The sequence below is a fragment of the Orycteropus afer genome, unplaced genomic scaffold (assembly GCF_000298275.1).
Source record: "Orycteropus afer afer isolate SDZICR_OR568_19922 unplaced genomic scaffold, OryAfe1.0 scaffold00104, whole genome shotgun sequence".
Lineage (NCBI taxonomy): Eukaryota > Metazoa > Chordata > Mammalia > Tubulidentata > Orycteropodidae > Orycteropus > Orycteropus afer.
In genome coordinates this window covers 7,530,706-7,553,430 of record NW_006921691.1, presented here as the reverse complement: position 1 = coordinate 7,553,430, position 22,725 = coordinate 7,530,706, and the positions used below count along the sequence as shown (strand labels likewise).

Sequence of the window (22,725 nt, the reverse complement as noted above, 5' to 3'; positions counted from 1 at the left end):
CGAAGAATGTATCAAGATCTGTCCTGAAGTACAATGTCAGTGATAGGATAATATCCATAAGCCTATGAGGAAGACCAATTAATACTACTATCATTCAAATTTACACACCAACCACCAAAGTCAAAGATGAAGAAATTAAAGATTTTTACCAGCTTCTGCAGTCTGAAATTGACCAAACATGTAATCAAGATGTGTTAATTATCACTTATGATTGGAATGCAGAAATTGGAAATAAAGAATAATTACCAGTACTTGGAAAATACGGCCTTGGTGATAGAAATGTTGCTGGAGATCACATGATAGAATTTTGCAAGACCAACAACTTATTCATTGCATATACCTTTTTATTTCAACAGCATAAATGATGGCTATGCACATAGACTTTACCAGATGTAGTACACCAGAATCAGATTGACTGCATCTGTGGAAAGAGGAAATGGAGAAGTTCAGTATCTTTAGCCAAAACAAGGCCAGGAGCTGATTGTGGAACAGACCATTAACTGCTCATAAGCAAGTTGAAGTTGAAGATAAATTAAAACAAGTCTACTAGAGTGAAAATATGACCTTGAATATATCCCTCCTGAATTTAGAGACCATCTAAAGAGTAGATTTGATGTGTTGAACCCCAGTGACCAAAAACTGGAGGGATTGTCAGATGACATCAAGAATATCATCCTTGAAGAAAGCAAGAAGTCATTAAAAAGAGAAGAAAGGAAGAAAAGACCAAAATGGATGTCAGAAGAGACTCTGAAACTTGCCCTTGAATGGCAAGTAGCTAAAGGAATCGACAGGATAAAAGAGCTGAACAGAAGATTTCAAAGAGCAGCTTGAGAAGACAACTGAAATGTGCAAAGACCTGGAGCTGGAAAACCAGAAGAGATGAACACGCTTAGCATTTCTCAAGCTGAAAGAACTGAGGAAAAAAATCAAGCCTTAAATTACACTATTGAAAGATTCCATGGGCAATATGTTGAGTGATGCAGAAAACATCAAAAGAAGAAGTATGGAATACACAGAGTTACTATACCAAAAATAACTGGTTGATGTTCATCCATTTCAGGAGGTGGCATATGATCAAGAACCAATGGTATTGAAGGAAGAAGTCGAAGCTGCACTGAAGGAATTGGCAAAAAACAAGGCTCCAGGAATTGACGGAATACCTTTTGAGATATTCCAAGAAATGGATGCTGTGCTAGAAGCACTCACTCATCCATGATGAGATTTGGAAGACAGCTACCTGGCCAACTGACTGGAAGAGAACCATATTCGTACCCATTCCAAAGAAAGGTGATCCCACAGAATGTGAAAATTATCGAACAATATCATTAATATCACACACAAGTAAAATCTTACTGAAGATAATTCAAAAACGGTTGCAGCAATATATTGACAGAGAACTTCAAGAAATGCAAGCTGGATTCAGAAGGTGACATGGAGAGAGAGGAGATATCATAACTAATGTCAGATGGATTTTGGCTCAAAGCAGAGAATACCAGAAAGATGTTTACTTGTGTTTTATTAAGCATGCAAAGGCATTTGATTGTGTGGATCATAAATGGTGGATAACATTGAGAAGAATGGGAATTTCAGAACACTTTACTCATGAGGAACCTGTACATAGACCAGGAGGCTGTCGTTCAAACAGAACAAGGGGATACTGCATGGTTTAAAATCAGGAAAGGTATGCATCAGGGTTATATACTTTCACCATACTTATTCAGTCTGTGTGCTGAGCAAATAATCCAAGAAGCTGGACTATATGAAGAAGAGTGTGGCATCAGGATTGGGGGAAGGCTCATTAACAACCTGAGATATGTAAACAACACAACTTTGCTTGCTGAAAGTGAGGATGACTTGAAGCACTTACTGATGAAGATTAAAGATTAAGTCTGCAGTGTGGATTACACGTCAATATAAAGAAAACAAAAATCCTCACAACTGCACTAATAAGCAGCATTACAATAGATGGAGAAAAGATTAAAGTTGTCAAAGACTTCATATAACTTGATTCTATCATCAGCACCAATGAAAGCAGCAGTCAAGATATAAGACGACATGTTGCATTGGGCAAATCTGTTGCAAAAGACCTCTTTCAAGTGCTGAAGAGCAAAGTTTCTCCTTGAAGACTAAGATGTGCCTGACCCAAACCATGTTATTTTCAGTTGCCTCGTATGCATGCAAGAGCTGGAGAATGAATAAGGAAGACCGAAGTGGAGTTGATGCTTTTGAGTTGTGGTGTTGGTGAAGAACGCTGAAAGTACTGTGAACTTCTAAAAGAACTAACAAATCTGTCCTGGAAGAAGTGCAGCAGAAATGCTCCTTGGAAGTGAGAATGGCCAGACTTCTTCTCACCTACTTTGGTCATGTTGTCAGAAGGGAGCATTCTCTGGAGAAGGATATCATATTTGGTAAAGTAGAAGGTCAACGAAAGGGGAGAAGGCCCTCAACAAGATGGATTGACACACTAGCTGCAGCTATGGGCTTGGGTATAGTAAAAGATTGTGAGGCTGGCATAGGACAGGGAAGTGTCTCATTCTACTGTACATAGTGTTGCTATGAGTCAGAAACGAGTCAACGGCACCTAACAACAGCAAGTCCCATTTGCCTTCCACCCCTGTTAAGATTGAGTGTCTATCTGTGCATCCACTTGTAAATTATTGTTATTACTATTATTGCAGAATTTTGCATGTATTTGTATTCAACTTGGTTTCCTTTATTACTTTTGCTCCTCCCTTTGCATTCCACTGCTTTGATCATTTTGTACTGACCCCCTCTTTATTGGATATTACCTTTCCCTTCACCAAAATTAACACATTTCTACTGTCTAGTTTGTGATTTTTCCTTCTTTTCCCTCTCACCCCTGGTAACCTTCAAAGAACAATTCTTTCTGTGTGTAAATGTTTTCTTAACTTTTTACAATAGTGTTCTCAAACAATAATTGTCCTTTTATGAGTGCCTGATTTCACTCAGGATAATGTTCTCTAGGTTCATCCATGTTGTAAAGTGTTTTGCATATTCATACTTATTCTTTAATGTTGTCTAGTGTTCCATTGTGTGTATGTACCATATTTTCTTTATCCATTCATCCATTGATGGGCACTTAGGTTGCTATTGTGAATAATGCTGCAGTGAACATGCATGAGTATGTATCTGTTCATGTCACAGCTCTTATTTCTCTAGGATATATACCTAGTAGTGGGATTGCTGGATCATATAGTATTTCTGTTAGTAATTTTTTAAGGAAACACCATAGCACTTTCCACAGTGGTTGTACGATTCTGCAATCCCACCAGCAATTTCTAGGTATTCCAGTCTTTTTACATACTCACCATCATTTATTGTTTTTTGTTATTTTGAATTTTGCTATTAATGCTGGCATGAGATAGTATCTCGTTGTTGTTTTGGTTTGCATGTCTCTAATGGCTAATGATCGTGAGCATTTCTTCATGTGTTCCCTAGCCACCTGATTGTCTTTGGTGAAGTGTCTGTTCATGTACTCTGTCCATTTTTTAATTGGATTGCTTGTCTGCTCTACACTGAGGTGTTGAAGTTTTCTATAAATTTTGAAAATTAGTCCCTTCTTTGTCTGATAAATTGTTGCTGAAAATATTTTCCTAGTGTGTAGTTTCTCTTTTTACTCTTTTGATAAAGTTTTTTGGTGCGCATAAATGTTTTATTTTCAGGAGATCCCAGTCATCTAGTCTGTCTTCTTCTGTTTGTGTATTTTTAATTCTGTTTAATAGTGTATTAGGGCCGTGTATTAGGACTCCTAAGTTTGCCTCCATTTTTTTCTTTGATGATCTTTATAGTTTGGGGTTTTATATTTAGGTCTTTGATCCATCTTGAGTTAGTTTTTGTATATGGTGTAAGATATGGATCCTGTTTCATTTTTTTGAAAATGGATGTCCAGTTCTGCCAGTACCATTTGTTAAAGAAATGATCTCTTCCCTTTTAATGGATTTCAGCCCTTTGTCAAAGATTAGCTGTCCATAGGTGGGTAGATTTACTTCTGGGTTCTCAGTTTTGCTCTATTGGTCTATGGGTCTGTCATCATACTAATTCTAGGCTGTTTTGACTACTGTAACTGTATAGTAGGTTTTGAGATCAGGAAGTGTGAGATCACCTTCTTTGTTTTTCTTCGTTAGAAGTATGTTGTTTATACAAGGTCTCTTTCTTTTCCATATGAAATTGGTAAGTAGCTTTTCCATCTCCTTAAAGAATGATGATGGAATCTGAATTAGAATTGTATTATGTCTACAGATTGCTTTGGGTAGGTAGTATTGCCATTTTTACAATGTTAAGTCTTCCTATCCATGAACATGGTATATTCTTCCATTTATGTAGGTCTCTTTTAGTTTCTTTTAGTAGTGTTTTGTAGTTTTCTTTGTGTAGGTTTTTTGTGTCTGTGGTTAGATTTATTCGTGAGCACTTCATCTCTTAGGTATCTATTAAAAATGGTATTGTTTTCCTGATTTCCTTTTCAGAGTTCTCTTTGTTAGTGTAGAAGAATCTTACTGATTTTTGCATGTTGACCCTGTAGCCTGCCACTTTGCTGAAGCCTTGTATTAGTTACAGTGGTTTTCTTATTGACTCTCTAGTTTATTTATTTATTATTTATTTATTTTAATATAGGATCATGTCATCTGCAAACAGAGATAATTTTACTTCTTCTTTGCCAATTTGGATGCCTTTTATTTCCCTTTCCTTTATTGCTCTGCCTAGGACTTCTGATACAGTATTAAATAGGAGTGGTGATAAAGGAATCCTTGTCTTGTTCCCATTCACAAAGGGAATGTTTTCAGTCTCTCTTAAGAATAATATTGGCCAATGGTTTTGTATGTATGCCCTTAATTATTTTGAGAAAGTTTCCTTCTATTCCTATTTTTCTGAGTTTTTTTTTTTTTTAAATCAAGAATAGGTGTTAGATTTTGTCAAATGCCTTTCCATATCTATTGATATATGATCATGTGTTTCTTTTGTTTATGTGGTGGATTACATTGATTATTTTTCTAAAAGTGAACTGTCCTTGCATACTGGATATGAATCCCACCTGGTCAGGATGTATTATTTTTTTGTTACATGTTACAGTCTGTTGGCTAGGTTTTCTTGAGAGTTTTTATGTCTATTTTCATGAGGAATATTGGTCTGTAATTTTATTTTTAAGGCTTTGCCTGGTTTTGGTATCAGGTTTATGCTTGCTTCATAGAATGAGTGCTTGAACAAATTATCTCAGAAAGATCAGCACAAGGTTGGTCCCCATGAGGCGGAGGTTAAAGATGTCCCAAATGTCCAAACTACCGTACCACTCCATCATTTCAGACATTAACTCCTCCTCCTCCTCCCAGTAATTTCTCCAGTCTTAGGGTTCTGTATTTCGCTGTAACACCTCACAGAACTCACAGACACCCAAGGGTTCGTCTCACGTAGTAGAGGTGGAGGCTGGCAGGCTGGCGAGTCCCAGGTCCATGAGTAAGTCTGGAGGATCCTCCCAATTCTCAGAGTTTGATGAACCTTGATCAGCAGATCAGATGACGGCTGCTGTCCCAAATCCAGGGGTGAGATGAGGATAAGCCAAAACACAAACCCAGAGCAAGAGGAGGGTGAACCTTCCCAGGAGATTCATAGATATACCCTCAAGGAAGCTAAGGGTGGTGATTTGAATTATATCCTCCAGCGAGGCAGGACTCAAGATACATTCCACCTGTGTTGCCCCAACAGAAATAACCTAAATCCCATCACAGAGTCAATTGTCAGTCTTATAGGGAACGACTACTACCAGCTACCCAGCCAAGTTAACTACCACACCACCCCAAACAGGGATGGATAATGGGATCTACAAAACATCACAGAATGGAGGACATTGGCTAGAAAGGCCACATCAAGCAATTCACTGCAATGAGTTCAGTAATATTCCATTCTTTCCCATATTCTGGAATAGGTTGAATAGAATTGGTGTCAGCTTGTTTCTGAATGTTTGGTAGAATTTGTGAGTGAAGCTGTCTGGGCCAGGACTTTTTTTGGGGGTGGAGTTGGGGAGAGGGAAGTATTTTTTCATGATGTGTTCAATATCTTCTTTTGTGATAGCCCTGTTCAGATTTTTGTATGATTTTGGGTAGGTGGTATGTTTGTACAAATATCCCATTCCTTCCAGATTTTCATTTATTGGAGTAAAGTTCTTCATAGTGCTTTGTTACTATCTTTTATTTCAGTGGGTTTTGTTAAGACATCACCTATTTCATTTCTTTTCATGTTATTTGCATCTTCTCCTTTGTTAAATCTGCCAGTGGTTTATCAATTTTATTAATCCTCTCAAAGAACCAATTTTTATAGTCTTGTTGATTCTTTCTAATTTTTTTTTCCTGTTTTCTGTTTCATTTATTTCTACTTGAATCATTACTATTTCCTTTCTTCTGGTGACTGTAGGCTGTTTTTGCTGTTCATTTTCTAATATTTGGAGATATTGGTTAAGGTGTTGATTTCCATTCTTCTTTTTTAATGTCATCCATTGCTAGCAGTCAAGTGCCTTAGGCTCTGAGCACTGTTTTTACATGTCTCAAAAATTTTGGTATGTTGTATTTTCATCCTCACTTAATTCAAGGAATTTTTTTAGTTAATTTTTTTTTTATTTCTGCTATTACTCAGTAGTATTTTAAAGGAGTGTTACTAAGTTTCCATGTATTTTTTCTTTCCTTGATCTTCTTACTGTTGATTTCTAAATGTAAAAACATTGTAATATAACAAAGCATCTTCTCAGATCATAATTCTGTTTTTAATATGAAGCTTATTTTGTGGCCTAACATATGGTCTATTCTGGAGAAAGTTCTATTTTTACTGGAAAATAATATATATTGTTGGGTGAAGTACTCTGTATATGTCTGCAAGGTCATGTTGGTTTATTGTATTGTTTAGATCTTCTGTGTCTTTGTTCTGTTTCTTTCTAGTTGTTTTGTCCTTCATGGAAAGTGGGAGCTCTGGTGGCATAGTGCCTAAGGCACTTGACTGCTAACCAGAAGGTTGGTGGTTCAAACCTACCAGCTACTCCTCAGAAGGAAGGTTGGCCAGTCTACTTCTGTAGTGATACTGTCTCAGAAACCCAAGGAGGGATCACTATAAGTCAGAGATGACTCGACAGCACATAACAACAACATTATTACTGTATTGAAATTGAAAATACCATGGACTGACAGGAGAACAAACAAATCTGCCCTGGAAGAAGTGCAGTCATGATGCTCCTTAGAAGCAAGAATGGTCAGACTTCATCTCACTTACTTTGGTCATGTGATCAGAAGGGACCATTCCCTGGTGAAGGATATCATGCATGGTAAAATAGAGGCTCAGTGAAAAAGGAGAATCCCCTCAACAAGATGGATTGACACAGTGGCTGCAATGATGGACTCAAGTATAGCAAGGATTGTGAGGATGGCATACGACTGGGCAGTGTTTGGTTCCGTTGTATATGGGGTTGCTATGAGTTGGTGTTGACTTGACAGCATCTAACAACAACAGTAATTGTGGAGTTGTCTATTTTTCCTTTGAATTCTGTTAAAGTTTGATTTATGTGCTTTTGAACCTCTTTCATGGGGTGCACAGGTAGTTACTATGGTTATGTCCTCTTGTTCAATTCACTCTTTAATAATGATTATATAATGTCCTTCCATCTCTTTTGCTGGTTTTCGCCTTAAGGTCTATTTCATCAGAAATTAATATTGCCACTCCTGGTATTTTTCGGTTCCCATTTGTTTGATATATGTGTTTCCATCCTTTAAATTTTAGCTAATTTTTGTCTTTGTGTCTAAGATGTGTCTCTTGTAGCAGAATATTGATAAGTCGTTTTGCTATCCATTCTTCTACTCTCTCTTGATTGGTGCATTTAATTCATTCATATTCAATGTAATTATTGATAGGTATGAATTTAGTGCCACCATTTTGCTGTGTATTTTTGTATAGTGTTGATGGTTTCTTTGTTCTGTATATTTTTCTGTACTGACCTCATTTTGTTTATGTATTTTCTTATCATTTCCTTCACTGCTATTGTTTTACTGTTTTCTGAGACTTTATGCTTTTTTTCTTTTTTTATTTTGGTGTGAGATGTATTAATTTTCTTTGAGGTTACACTATAATTCATTGTTATCTTCCCAAATTTAAAGCCGTCAGTTCTATCTTGATATCACCTTAACTTCCTGTCCATTTGGAAATTCTGTAACTACATCCTTTATTCCTTCTTTTTGCTTTGTAGTTTACATCATTTACAAATTGGTATGTCTGTTCCCCTATTTTATATCTTGTAAGTTTCTTTTATTTTTGGTACTTATATTTCAGTGTTGATTTCCAAATGATGGTTTGTATGTCTTAGTCTCTGCTTGTCTGCTGTTGCTGGTTCTCCGTCTGGGCAACTCCCTTTAGCATTTCTTGTAAGGTTGGTCTGTTTTTTCAAATTCTTTTAAATTCTGTTTATCTCAGAATGTCCTAATTTCACATGCTATTTGAGAGACAGTTTTGCTGGATATATAATTCTTGGTTGTCAGTTTTTTTTTCTTCCATTGTTTTAGGTATTTCATCACATTACCTTCTTGCCTGCATGGTTTCTGCTGAGAAATCAGAGTTTAGTTTTATTGGTTCTTCTTTGTAGGTGATTTTTTTTTCCCTAGCTGCTTTCAAGATTTTTTTGTCTTTAGTTTTAGAAAATTTGATTATGATATGCCTTGTTGACTTTCTTTTGGGGTCTATACTATTTGGGGTTCGTAGAGCTGCTTCAATGTCTATCTCCTCATCTTTTGTGATATTAGGGAAGTTTTCTTCCAACAAATCTTTATGAATTTTCTCAGTGCTTTTTTCCATCTCTTCCTGTTCTGTAATTCCAATCACATGTAAATTAGTCCTCTTCACAGTATCCAAAATGAATCTTACACTTTCTTCATTTTTAATTCTTTTTTTCCTGATTGTTCAGCCAACAATTGATGTTGAGAAATTTGTCTCCATTAATTCTGTGTTCATTCCACTAATTCATTTCTACTCCTTTGTTTCCAATGCATTATCCATTTTTGAAATTTCAGTATTAATCTTTTGGATATCTATTTGGTATTTTTGTATAGTTTCTAATTTTCTGTTTATTTTGTCAATTTGTTCTTATATTGGTCTTTTACTTCTTTTGGAGTTTTATCTATATTTCCCTTGAACTTCTCAGTTCATTGAAGGTACTTAAATGTAATTCTCTTAAATTCCTTATTAGGAAATTTCACTAGAATTTCTTCCTCTTGAAGATTTTCTGGCTATGTACTTTTCTCACTTGTTTGAGACATCATGTCTCTAAGACATTATAGAGTCAATGTATTAATTTGTTTATTATATGTTGGATTGCTTAGCTTTGAATTTTTATTTCATTCTGTTTTAATATACCTATTCAAAAGCAGGGTCATGTTACTCTGGTCACTGGTTTGGCAGCAGTAGGGCACTCACCACCTGTCTCTTGGCAGATTTGGCAGTAGCTGGGAATGTGTGCATAAGTCTCTGATCACTGGTCATGCATAGCAGCTGAGGGCAGGTTGAGCAGATCTTGGCCCCCATCTTTCATTGGTCCTGTGATGTTGGTGTGGGTTGTGGCACTCACTTGGTGGCGGGGCAGCAGGTGTGTATGGATATGGTTGGGTAGGGTCACTGGTTCCCAACTCATGGGGAACAATAGAAAAAAAGGAGAGGTACATAGAAGAGGAGAGGAAAAGAAAAAACAGAAAGGAAAAATAAGCAAAGGGAAGAAGGGAGACCCAAGAAGAAAGAAAAAGAGGAAAAAGGAAAAGAGAAAAGGAAGAAAAGCAAATAACGAGCACGTAGCAAGTAACAGCCACTAAACACAGCTACTGTGGAAATGTGACACTCACTCTGTGGGAGCATGCACCACTGAATCTAGAGAATCAGGGGCCCCACTACTGCACATGGAGGTGGTGGTGGGCAAGATACTCACTCAAATGGATCAAAAAGAAAAAAAGAAGAAGAGAAAAAAAATCATGGTGTGGAGAGTGGGAGACAAAGGAACAAAGCCACAGGGGAGAGGCAAGGACTGAGAAGAGGGGAGAAAGAAAAAGAGAAGAGATAAATAAAATGAAATAAACTGATCCAAGTGTTAGCTGTCAAGCACAGCTGCAGCGGGAGCACAGAGCCCACTCCAGAAGAGCTCCTCCTACTGTCCACAGAGGGGTTGGGATAGGTGCTGCTGACCACAGAGGTTGGAGTAGGAGCAGAAAGAAAGCATACAACAACAACAACAACAAATAAGATGAGGATGAAGAAACAAAAGAAAATAAACGAAAAAAGGGGTAGAAGGAGGGAAGCATTAAGGAGAAGGAAAAAGGAAGGAAGAAAAAAAGCAACACAACATTGTTGAAAGTGCCAGCCACCAAATACAACTGCACCAGAGTGAGTACTTCTGACTAGGGAGGGGCAGGGACAGACACTGTTACCTGCATGGATAGCAGGGGAGGATCTCCTATTCTTTGGGGGAAGACAGAGGGATGGAATAAGTAAGCCAAAAGATTTTTTTTTTTAAAAAGTTCCCCCGTACTGGTAGTGGGGGCAGTTTGAACAACTGCAGTGTGGGCATGGGTGGAGAGAGCTACATTTCCGGTCACTGGGAACTTGTGGGAGGTAAGGGGAGAGAACACACCTCTGTGGTTGCCTGATCACTGATGTGGGTGTTTCTGAAATCCTACACAGGTGGAGCTGGTTATCTGGTTCCTGTTCTCATCATAGTGCTGCTGGCAATAATTCAAAATGGCCGCACTGTGCCAATTAGCAGTTTACTGCTCCTTGATCACTGTTTTTGTTCAGTCTCTTCCTCTCATTGGCATTTGATCTGCTTCTTTATCCTTTCCTTTGAAGCTCTGGGATCCAGGATGGTCATCTATAGCTGTTTTCCTTGATTTTTTAAGTCTTTGTTGTAAAGAGTCTGGATAGTGTGTCTTCCTAGTCTGCATCTTAGACCCCAAGGCATTATAATTCCTGTTAATTCTTTATGAGGTAGTTCTGATGCCACTTCTTCCTCGGGGAGGTTCTTAGGCTCTGTATCCTGGACCCTTGTTTGTACTATTTTATCGTGTTCTTTTGTGTGAACTGGGATGGTCAGTAATTGTCTCCAAAATATCATGATGTCATTGTATTTATATTTAATTGGTAATTGTATGTTGGTGTGATTAGCCCAGTTATTTTGTTTTTGTTTTTATTATATGTTTGAGTGAGCAGGGCTAGTGTGCTACTTACTCTCTTTACTAATATGGCAGCACTTAGGCAACTCACCACCTGTCTTCTGGTGAGTGTGATAGAGGATGAAAATGTATACACAGATCTCTGTTAGCTGTTTGGGTAGAGCATTTGAGGGTGGGTTGGGCTGGTATTGGCCACTGTCTGTCATTGATCAGTTGGTGTAGAAGCAGGTGGTGGCTCTCACCCAGTGGGTGGGGCTACTGAAGGTGTGGATGTGGTTGGGTCATGCGGGCATGGTTGCTGTCTTCCTGCCAGATGGGACAAAAAAAGAAAAAAACAACTATACCATAAAAAATAAAAACAAGACAACAAAACACACAAACATCATAAATAAACAACCACTAAATAAATAAATAAATGGGAAAAGAAGGGACGAGAATGACAAAGAAAAAAATATTCTAGGAAGGGGAGAAAAAAAATGAGAGCAGGAGAAAAACAATAGTAAGGAAAGAATGCAGAAAGAAAAACAAAGGATGAGAAAAATGGAAACAGAAAAAGATGAAAAGAAAGGAACCAGGAAAAGAGGGAAAAAACAAGAGCCAGAGAAGGGAAAGAAAAAGCGTGGCTGGATATAGGGTACCTTGTCCCAGAAGAAGCTCCTGGCAGACCAAAAGGTAGCTGGGAGAAGGCCAACTGATCCTGGAAGTAGTTCCTGTCTAACCAGAAGACAACTGTGGGCAGGATGCCTAATCTCAGATGAGTTCCTCGTGGCCCAGAAGGTGTCTGGGGGCAGGGCACCTGGACCCAGAAAAAGTTCTTTGGTCCAAAAGGTGACCAGGAGCAAGGCACTGGTTCCAGAAGGAATTGCTGCCAGCCCAAAAAGCAGCTGTGGGCAGGGTGTCTGGTCCCAGGCAAAGTTCCCGCTATCTCAAAAGGCAACTGGGATCAGGAAAAGTTCCAGCTGTCCCAAAAGATGGCTGGGTGTAGGGTGCTTGGTCTCAGAAAAAGTTCCTACTGGCCCAAAAGGTGGCTTAGAGAAGGGTGCCTAGTCCTGGGACTGGTTCCTACCTGTCCAGAAGGCAGCTATGGCAAGGCACCTGGTCCAGGATGGAATTCCTGCTGGTCCAGAAGGTGGGTGGAGGTGAGGGATGACCACACCTCCATTCACCAGGACAGATTTGTTCGTTCTCTTGGCAGTAGTTTCTTCTGATAGTAGTTTCTTCTACTAGTTGTTACTTAATCCACTTCAAAACTCAGGGTGCCAAGATTATTTCTGTATCCGTTTCTACTTATTTCTCATTTTTTTTGTTTTAGAGGGTCTGTAGATTGTCTGCCTATTCTGCCATCTTGCTGAAAATCCCCATTTTTGGTCATTTTTAATGCTGTGTCTTGTGATGAGAGCAGAATTATTGATATTAAATTACTTTAGAGATAACTTTGAAAAAATATCTTCTAGGCAGCTGAAATTCTATTACAACACGAAGCAAATCCTAATCAAAAATACCAAAAACAGAAGACTGCTTTGGATGAAGCAGATGATGAAAAAATGAAAGAACTTCTGAAATCTTACAGTGCTATTGAGACTAGTAGTGGGGATGAGAATAATACTGGTATGTATGTCAGTTTTGCTTGTTATTTTATACTGGTGTATGCCTCTGCTTAGATTTTAGTATAAATTGTTTTAAAACTGAGAAGTGATATTTCTTTATGTTTAATAAACTCTTGACAAGCCATTATTAATTTTAGCAACTAGCATCTCCAAATTTAGGTTAATTTATGGATCATATGATTCTGTTGGATTGAAGTGACACATTGAAATGAAATCCATATCATTCATTAAATAAACATTTATCTCCTTAACATTGGATGTGAGACAGAGATGTAACTAAAACCAGGCCAACTGGTTTACTTGTAAGTGGGACTGAAAATAGGTGACATCTAATGAAGTCTTTGCAACTAAGATTCCATTACTTCAAAATTTGTAATGATCCACATAGGTTAGACCGATGGAAACTTCAAGAACTTAATATTTTAGTACTAGAATATTAATTTTTAAGCAAATATTAGAAGAATAATTTCAAGGGAATATACAAGCAAGCAAAATTTTATAAAGTTTTTAACATAGTCTGCATTCAAATAATATAATGAATTATGTATAAGAAATAGGCATTTACTGAACACTGATTTAGAAAACAGAGACACTGATGGTTTAGTGATAGAATTCTCACCTTCTATATGGGAGACTCAGGTCCAGTCTTGGCCAGTGCACCTCATACACAGCCACCACTCACTCACCTATAGTGGAGACTTGTGTGTTCCTATAATGCTGAAGAGGTTTCAGCAGAGCTTCCAGACTCAGAAGATTAGGAAGATAGGCATATAGATCTCCTTCCAAAAATCAGCCAGTGAAAACTCTGTGGATTACAACAGAGTGATCCACAGGTGATCATGGGAAATGAACAGCAGTTCATTCCATTATGCATGAGGTTGCAAGGTGTTGGGGGCCAAATGGTACCTAACAACAATTTAGAAAGCATATTTGTTGATCCCCTGCTTTGCAACTAAGCACTTGTCTATGAGGAACTTCAGTCTTGTGAGAAGACAGGCCAGAGAATGGACAAGGTAAAACAGTTTATTGAGTAAAGGGAATTCTCCCTTTTCTGTGTGTGCTTGAACTTTGTCTCATAGAAGAAGAAACCCAAAAAACATATCTGCCCTCTGCCTGTCTGAGGAAGAACACTGGGGCAAGAACCCACATCACACACTTCTTCCCCATCCAGCCACCATCCTTACCAACTGTTGATCCTCAAGGGAAGAAGAATTACTGATCTGATTAGTCAGAGCCAAAAATACTCACTGAACCATATTTTACTAGTGAACTAGATCACAGAGTGGTCAAGGTGAAGACTGATGCAAAGTTCCTCTTTTCACTGCCTGCTACCATGTGATAAGTCCACAGTGCCTGGCCTTTAGAGAAAGGCCAGTCATCCTTTTTCATGAAATTGTCAGGATAAGTGGGCTCAGAACCTTTCTTCGGGCTCCAACCATATCTTTCTCCCTCTCCACAGCCGCTTGAAGGTTCAAGTCCCATGTTTTCAACTGGCTCAGTTTACCAGAGAAGCTTTGCATTTGGAATTATTGGGGACTGTGTTATATAGTGCTATGTCAATTCCCACTTGTCTGTTGTTTCTTTTGTATACGTTCCTTGGTCAGGTATTCTGGAGATATGAGAAGATGCAGTGCAATAGCAATATAGAGAAAGGAATCTAGAGCATGTTGGAGAGAGCTTTACAGGGGCAATGAATCATAGTCATAGTGGTTAAGTGCATGGACTTTGGAGTCAGATAAATCTAGTTTCAGTACTAGCTTTGACACTGGACAACTTCCAGAACCTCTCTAAGCCTCTGTTCCCTCTTCAGTAGAGTGGATATAATAAACTGCCTACCTTGAAAGGTTTGTATGAATGAATATTAAATAAGATGATTCATGAAGAGTATTTAACATGTAACATTTAGTATGTGCTTAGTAAATGTTAGCTATAACTAGTTGATTCATAATAATAATAATAATAAATGAGGTATTTGAGTAACATTAAGATACTATAATTATTGTAGACATTCCCATCCCTGTCACATTTACAACTGATAGAATGAAGTTAAATGTTTACATGTGCTTATTACATTTTCTAATTTTATTTTTTAAGTAAAAAGTCCTGTTGTCCAGTCAAAAAGACACAAACAGTGTGTTTGTGACGACTGTAAAACTGTTGATCTTCCTTCCCTTTCACACCAAGGAAAAACAAGGGAAAGCCTTATGGTAAGTGAAGTTGAAATCTTTTTATTCTCAGTCTAGAAAATGCCATTTTTGGGAGGCCAGCCAGGCATTGGCTGTTGGCAGTAGTCATTGCTTTTTAAAGACACATAGATTAAAAAAAATTTTTTTTGGCATAATAACGTAATTGAACCATATGAGCTGAGATGATATATTATTTGGTTATCTCTCAGTTATCTGCATTTAATACAGAGCTATGGATTGGCTGCTATCTCTTGTACTTAATTGGGGTTCTATAGCTATTTCTTGTCCCACAGATACTGCCTCTGTCATAATATATCTTAATCCATTCACTCCTCGAAAGTGTCTATGCTATTTAAAAAAGACCCTGGAATCAATACAGGGAAGAGGAAAACAACCTAGCTTATTGGTCCTTTGTGGGCATTAAAACTTCAGCCCCTAAGAACTGTGTCTGTTCCAAATCCCCCATGGACCACTGCTAGATTCATTTCTGGCATCAGGGGGTACCTTTTCTTTTCTCATTCTTGGCTGTTTGTATGTATGTATATATGTGCATTTAAAGCTTGTTATATTTTCTTCAGTGTTGCTGTGTGTTTGGAATGGGTAGGAGTCTTTCTATGCTATCTCATTCTACTATATTGATTATAAAGATCATAAGGTATATTTTCATGTAAAGATCAGTACATTATGGAAAAAAGTGCCCTATTGTTATATAATTTTATGGGACTTGCTCCAGGAATAATGTATATTAGGTCAAGATGCAGAGAAAATTTAATAAGGATAAAGAATTCAAATTAAAATCAATTTTTTAAAAAAACTCAGAAGAAAATATGAAAACTTTAAAGTCCTTATGAGTATGTCTTATGTAAATATGACATTGTCAAATGTTGGAAATTTCCAGCCAAATGGAAGATAAGGTGGCAGTATGGCCAGATACAAAGGAAATCAGATGATTTTAATTTAGTGCTACTTTGTAGCATTCTCATATTACAGCATGTAGGCAGCTTCCTTCTCTATCTTGGTATGGAGTGAGTACAGAAGTAATAATAATTTCTGACATTTACTGAGCACTTTCTACATGCTAAGTTCTCTTCCATATTAACTCATGCGGTCCTCACAATAACCCTGTTAGGTAGATTCTGTTATTGTTGTTATACTCCTCAATGTAGAAAAAACATGAAGCAAGAGCAGTTAAGTAACATAATCCAAAATTACATTTCTCTTAAGTTGTTGTTCTTAGGTGCCATTGAGTCAGCTCTCAACTCATAGCATCTCGGTGTACAACAGAACGAAACAATGCCCAGGCGTCCTGGTTCCAGAGCCTGTAATCTTTACCATTGTGCACAAAACTGTAAAAGAGGTGTCAGGCAAAGATCATCTTGCCATGGTAAAAATAGCAAATCTGGAATAAATTTATAGTGAAGCATGCAATAAACAGAATAAAAACTGTCTGAAGCTGCTTGTTCCAAAGACAGATCCTAGGTTAGGATTCTCTCCCCCCACCTCCTCCCCACCCCCAGATATGAGAAGCAGTAATGAAGGATTAAGGAAGAAGTGTTATGCTGGACAGGTGGAATGTGAAACTTGTGTAGAGCGAGAGGTTATGGCCCATGGTGGACATGACTGCGTGTATCCACAATATAAGGCCAGACAGAAAAGAAAGTTGACACCAAAAGGTGTTTTTTTTAATCCTAACTTGTGGTAGAAGGAGCTCTGGTGGCACGTTACTTAAGGCATTTGACTGTTAACTCCAAGGTTGGCAGTTCAGACCCACCAGCCACTCCGCAGAAGGAAGATAGGATAATCTACTTCCATAAAGATGCTTTGGAAACCCAATGGGAGTAGCTATGAATTGAAATCGACTTGATGACAGTGAGTTTGGTTTGGTTTTTTTAACTTGTGGTAGAGGCCTATCCTGGGCACTAGTTCATTAGTTTGTTTGCTTTTATAACCACAGATCATTCAATATATAAAGAGTGAAACCTTGTTTTTGTTTGTTTTTCCTATTTATATTTTACAGTTTCACTTTGTTGCATCTAATAAATGACAGCAATGAGATTGATCTACCACATAATTAAATAATTTTCTTTTGTGCATTTTCTATATCCCTTGTGGATACCAAGAAAAATTTCACAGCAGTGTAGTTCAGAAGGCTTTGAAGACCTTCATATTTTTTAAATTAATATGTATTGAAAGTTCATTAAAGGATGGTTAATATGTGTCAGTTTGTCAGTCGTTATGTATTGAGTAACAACTATAAAACCAGCAAGGTGGAACACACAAATATAAAAAGCTATGTTCTTACCTACAAGATCTCATTATCTTGAATGTGAAAATATAATATATAAATCATTATACATACTAATACTAAATTGTGTAGCACTGAAATTCTTAAGTAATTCTGAGAAAAGAAAAATCAGTTTAAATTAGATTAGCTAGAGGTTTTGTGAATGAGAGGGTTTTATATAGTAGAAATAAGCAATATTTATTGAACTTTTCTTTGTGCTAGCACTGTCCTAAACATTTTATATGCGTTATTCAGTTCAAACATAAAACTGATGAGTAACTTGTAATAGCTAGGAAGAGGTAGAGTCAGCATTCACACATTCACACCTACATAGTCTGGTTCCCGAGCCCACTCCATGATTCCATCTCTCATAAGAGAGCAATCTGGGCAGAGTGAGTTGATGGCATTTCAGGCAGGAGAATTAGTACTAACAAGGGCATAAAGGATGGTATTAAATTCCTTTTGTGAGTTTTTGAAAGAGTGGGGGTTTGCATTTCTAAGATTTTATGTGAGATTTTACTATTGGGCAATGAGTGGTCATAAATCCTTAAAGTGAACTTGTTGCATATATGTGATTTTTAATATCACGTACTGAATTGGTGGCATAGTGGGTAAGGCATTTGGTTGCTAACCAGAAGGCTGGTGGTTCAAACCCACCAGCTGCTCTGTGGGAGGAAGATGAGGCAATCTACTCCCATAAAGATTTATGCTATAAGTCAGAATCAACTCAATAGCAGTGGGTTTGCTTCTTTGATATACCTATAATTGAAGGAGCCCTCGTGGTGCAGTGATTAAGCATTGGACTGCTAACTGAAAAGTCAGTGGTTTGACCCCACCAGCTCCTCTGTGAGGGAAAGATGTGACAGTGTAATTCCATAAAGATTTACAGCCTTGGAAACCCTATGGGGGCAGTTCTACTCTGTCCTGTAGGGTTTGCTATGAGTGAAGATCAAACCATGACATACAACAACAGCATACCTATCATTATAACAGAAGTCATTGAGAAGATCTGATTGCTTATACAGTTGTTTCTCTTGTATCCTATTTTCCAGAAATAGATCTACTGCAAAGCATATATATATTGTTGTTGCTGTTATGTGCCGTCGAGTCGGACCCGACTTACAGTGACCCCTTCTTGGGTTTCCGAGGCAGTATCACTACAGAAATAGATTGCCCCACCTTCCTTAACAGCAAAAACAACATATATATAAAGTTTACTTTATATTAAAGTTTACTTTGTGTCAAATATGCAGTATTTATACAGTGAAAGTTATAAAAAGCTTAAGTACACTGTGAGTCTGAGAGCTCTAGTAGCCTCCAGGAAAATCTTTAACCAGAAACCTTTTAGTGTCAGCATTACTAACAGAACTTTTGGACTCTTTAGGGCCTTTATCTGCCCTCCAGTCTCAGCAGGTATCAAGGAACTTCCTCCGAACTCAGCACGCATCACAAAAGCCATCCGGATTCAGCACATATCGGAGATTTGCTCGACTCCTGAAAGTCTTCCACATATGAGCCTTGCATCCTCCCTAGATAATATTTTCCTAAATGAACTTTGGAGCCGGGGGGGTTTCTTTACGTCCCCCAACATCTTAGATCACTGCCCAAAATCCCTTAGCAACAACCAGTCATCTGTACCCTATTGCCCTGGTGCTGCCCCTCCCCATATTGTTCCATAAAATTGTGAGAATACCGGGGCACAGGGTCTTTTGCTTAAGCCACTGACCTGGTAAGAGCAAAGACCCTAACTTAAGTTAGCTAATAAACTTTCCTATTGCATTTGCATTGTCATGTGTTGGCATATTCCTCTCCGAGCATCTCCTTCAAAACCTGGGCACAACAACACATTTATCGTAAAGAGTAATGAGCATTTTTAGCAGCACTTTCTGTAGCACTTTACTGTATGTTTGTCAATAGGATAATAGAAACATCTACTCTCTTGTAATGAAATTCCTAATATTTTTATCTGATAGCATCAGACCATCAGTGACATTCTACAAGACATAGAAGAAAAACAAGAGCATTTATTAACATTTGAAATAAGAACTCCTGAAGATGCAGGTAAATCATACTTAAGTTTGATTAAGACATACAAGGTCATTGCTAACTCATCTTCCTCTTAAGGTACATATTTATTTCAAAACTCACAATGGCTGAAAGAGTAGTCTTTTTTATGCAAGAGTATTTAAAGTGCCAAGAATAATCATTAAAAGTCATTGATGCAAATGCAAACCAGTAGTTTGATTGTTGGTAAAAATACCTTCTAGTGCAAGGTGTGGCATGAGTAATTTGAGAGAAACTCAGATCAATGATCCAAGATAAACTATTGCTAGTGATATGTTTGGACCAAGATGTGACAAAAAACATAAGATAGTAACTAGGGATGAGATTATCTTACACCTTGGCTCCTCAGCTTCACCTGTCTATGATAGCCTTTAAAAATAGATCAGAAGAGGAATGTTCAGTAATGACACCAAACTTAAACCAACTGCCATTGAACTGATTCCAACTCATAGCAAACCTGTAGGACAGAGTAGAACTGCCCCCATACATTTCCAAGGCTGTAAATCTTTATGGAAGCAGACTGCTTCATCTTTCTCCCACTGAGCAGCTGGTAGGCTCAAACTGCCACCCTTTTGGTTAGCAGCCAAATGCTTTATTTAGCCACTGTGCCATCAGAGCTCCATAGTGATGACACAAGTAGAGCAAATACTCATACTTTTCAGATGAGTGAATAACACCAGGTGGATATCTCAATGCATAGATGTCTTCCTGTTTGCCAAACACCAATGTTTCAATTTCAATTCATATAGTGAATTATAGTTTAATCTCTGACCTAGTAATTTTAAGTTCTCAAAATTGTTCACTTCTCAATCAGTATTTTTAAACTCTGATGTCTCCTAGCTATGTTGTCTTAAGATTTACAGGATAGCAAGTAGCTCCAGGTAGATGCACATGTGAATTTTAAAGTTAGATAAAATTAAGTAATTTAAAGTATCTCATCAGTGTTTTGTATAGTTGGATGTGACTGTTGTTTTATTTCTTGTCCTAACTCATGTTTGTATGTTGCTGTTAGTTGCCCTTGAGTTGGCTCTGACTCACGGCAACTCCATGTACAACAGAACAAAACATTGCCTGGTTCTGTACCATCTTCATAGTCTTGGGCATGCTCAAGTACACTCTTGTGGCCACTGTGTAATTTGAGGGCCTTTGAACCTAGAGGGCTTATCTTCCAGCACTATGTCACAGCGTTCTGTTGTGATCCCTAGGGTGTTCATTAGCTAATTTTCAGATGCGGATTGCAGACCTTTCTTCTAGTCTGTCTTGGTCTGGAAGCTCCACAGAAACCTACTCACCATGGGTTACCCTGCTGGTATTTAAAATAGTGATAGTATAACTTCCAGGAGCTCTGGTAGCATAGTGCCTAAGGCACTTGACTGCTAATCAGAAAGCTGGCAGTTCAAACCCACCAGCCACTCCTCGGAAGGAAGGTTGGGCAGTCCTACTTCCGTAGTGATACTGCCTCAGAAACCCAAGGAGGGGTCGCTATGAGTCGGGGCCGACTCGACGGCAAATAACAACAACAACAGTATAACTTCCAGCATCATATCAAAATTCAAGCCATCATAGTATGACAAGCTGACAGACCATGTTTATATAGCCTATTTAAAAATCATTTCCTTTTAAATTATATCCATTGTACTTCCTATCCTAGCTTAACACATACTACATGCTATGATTTGAAGAAATAAAATAATTCATATTCTCAAGCAAACATGTACTGTTAGTATATTTTATTTACTATTCATAATACCTCACGCATCTAAGCTGATTTTTCCAAGTTTATAATTTTTCATTTATAAAAGAAATACAGATTATAGATACACTTCAAAAAGAATAAAGGGGAAAATATGCTAAAATTACCTATTGTCACACCACAATAATTTGATGTATTTGTTTCTAGGCCTTTTTATTCTTTTGCATACACACTTTTTTTTTTTTTTTTTTTTTTAAAGAACATGTTGTTGTTGTTGTTATGTGCCGTGGAGTTGGACCCGACTCATAACGACCCCTCCTTGGGTTTCTGAGGCAGTATCACTATGGAAGTAGATTGTCCAACCTTCCTTCTGAGGAGTGGCTGCTGGGTTTGAACCGCCAGCCTTCTGGTAAGCAGTCAAGTGCCTTAGGCACTGCGCTATGAGAACACAGCAATGCAATTATACCTCAAACTATATAAAATACAGTTTTGATCATGCTAGATGTGCTAGTTTTGTATTCTTTTTTTCCCATAGGCATTATTCTTAGTAGTTACATAATATTCAGTCAATGTTACATAGTTCACTTCAGTTTTTCCTTTCACTGAATATTTAGATTGTATCCAGATTTTTCCTATTATACTATAACATACAGCTTTATCTGGATTTATGATTATCTTCTTAGGAGAGATTAATAGAAGTAGAATTATTGGGTTTAAAACATAGAAACATTTTAGTCTACTGATTTATATGGATAAATTGATTTCCCAATTTCTACTCTCATGAACATATTTTAGTGTTTTCCTTTATAAAGCTAGTAGCATCACTATTTTCATTTAAAATAATTTTACTAATTTACTAAGAAAATTTGCCTTGTTGATGAGCTCCCAGTATAAGGATAGAATAGGATTTACACATTTTCACTAGTTTTAGTGTGTGTTTCCCTTTCCCTTCCCAATACAGTCCCCTCTCAGATCTCAGCCTTTTTGTTTTGTGTCATCCTACACAGGCACTCACCCTTAGGTTGAAGCCTTCATAAGCAAGATCACAGGGCAGGCTCCACTAAAATCCTCAGGATCTTTGCATCTTGGACCCACTGTTAATCACTTCCTGGCATAACAGCCCTGCTGTGGAAGCTTCTTGTTCTTCAGGATCTGTACTTCAATATGTTCAAGGCAGGAGCCAGATACCAGTCTCTTAACACGTCAACTGAGAGTTCAGTTTTTAAGCTTTCTCAAAGAACAGTTCCTTTGAGAAACTGCCTTTTCATACCCAACTAGGCTTGACATAAAGGAGAGAAGCCCCTCATACCTTACTGTTGTTGCTTAGCATGGAGATTCTCACCCAGTTAAACAACAGCTCTTGCAAAAACTTTCTTTACAAATTCTCCTTTCCACATTAACTGGCTGAGGAATCTAAGAGTAGTAAATCCCATTTTGTATATTTCTTTGTAAATTTTTCTTATAGAAACTTAATTCATTTTGGTATCAGATATTTTTAGTACCTCAACTGAACTAAGACATGTTTAACTCTATAATTCATCTGAAATTTCCTTTCTATTTATAGTATAAAGATGTTGTGTTGTTATTGTTGTCATGTGCCGTGGAGTCGGACCTGACTCATAGCGACCCCTCCTTGCAGTCCAAGGTGGTATCACTACAGAAATATGTTGCCCAGCTTCCCTGGTGGGTTTGAACT

General features: G+C 37.7%; 1 protein-coding gene across 1 annotated transcript in view; it reads left to right on the top strand.

Moving 5' to 3' along the window:
• ANKRD31 (ankyrin repeat domain 31) overlaps positions 1–22,725 on the top strand; it is a 268,129-nt gene that overhangs the window by 184,457 nt on the left and 60,947 nt on the right. Inside the window, exons 16-18 of the mRNA XM_042781319.1 lie at positions 12,650–12,803; positions 14,897–15,009; positions 19,246–19,333. Of these exons, the coding sequence (XP_042637253.1) occupies positions 12,650–12,803; positions 14,897–15,009; positions 19,246–19,333 (355 nt within the window). The remainder of the gene's footprint in view (positions 1–12,649; positions 12,804–14,896; positions 15,010–19,245; positions 19,334–22,725) is intronic.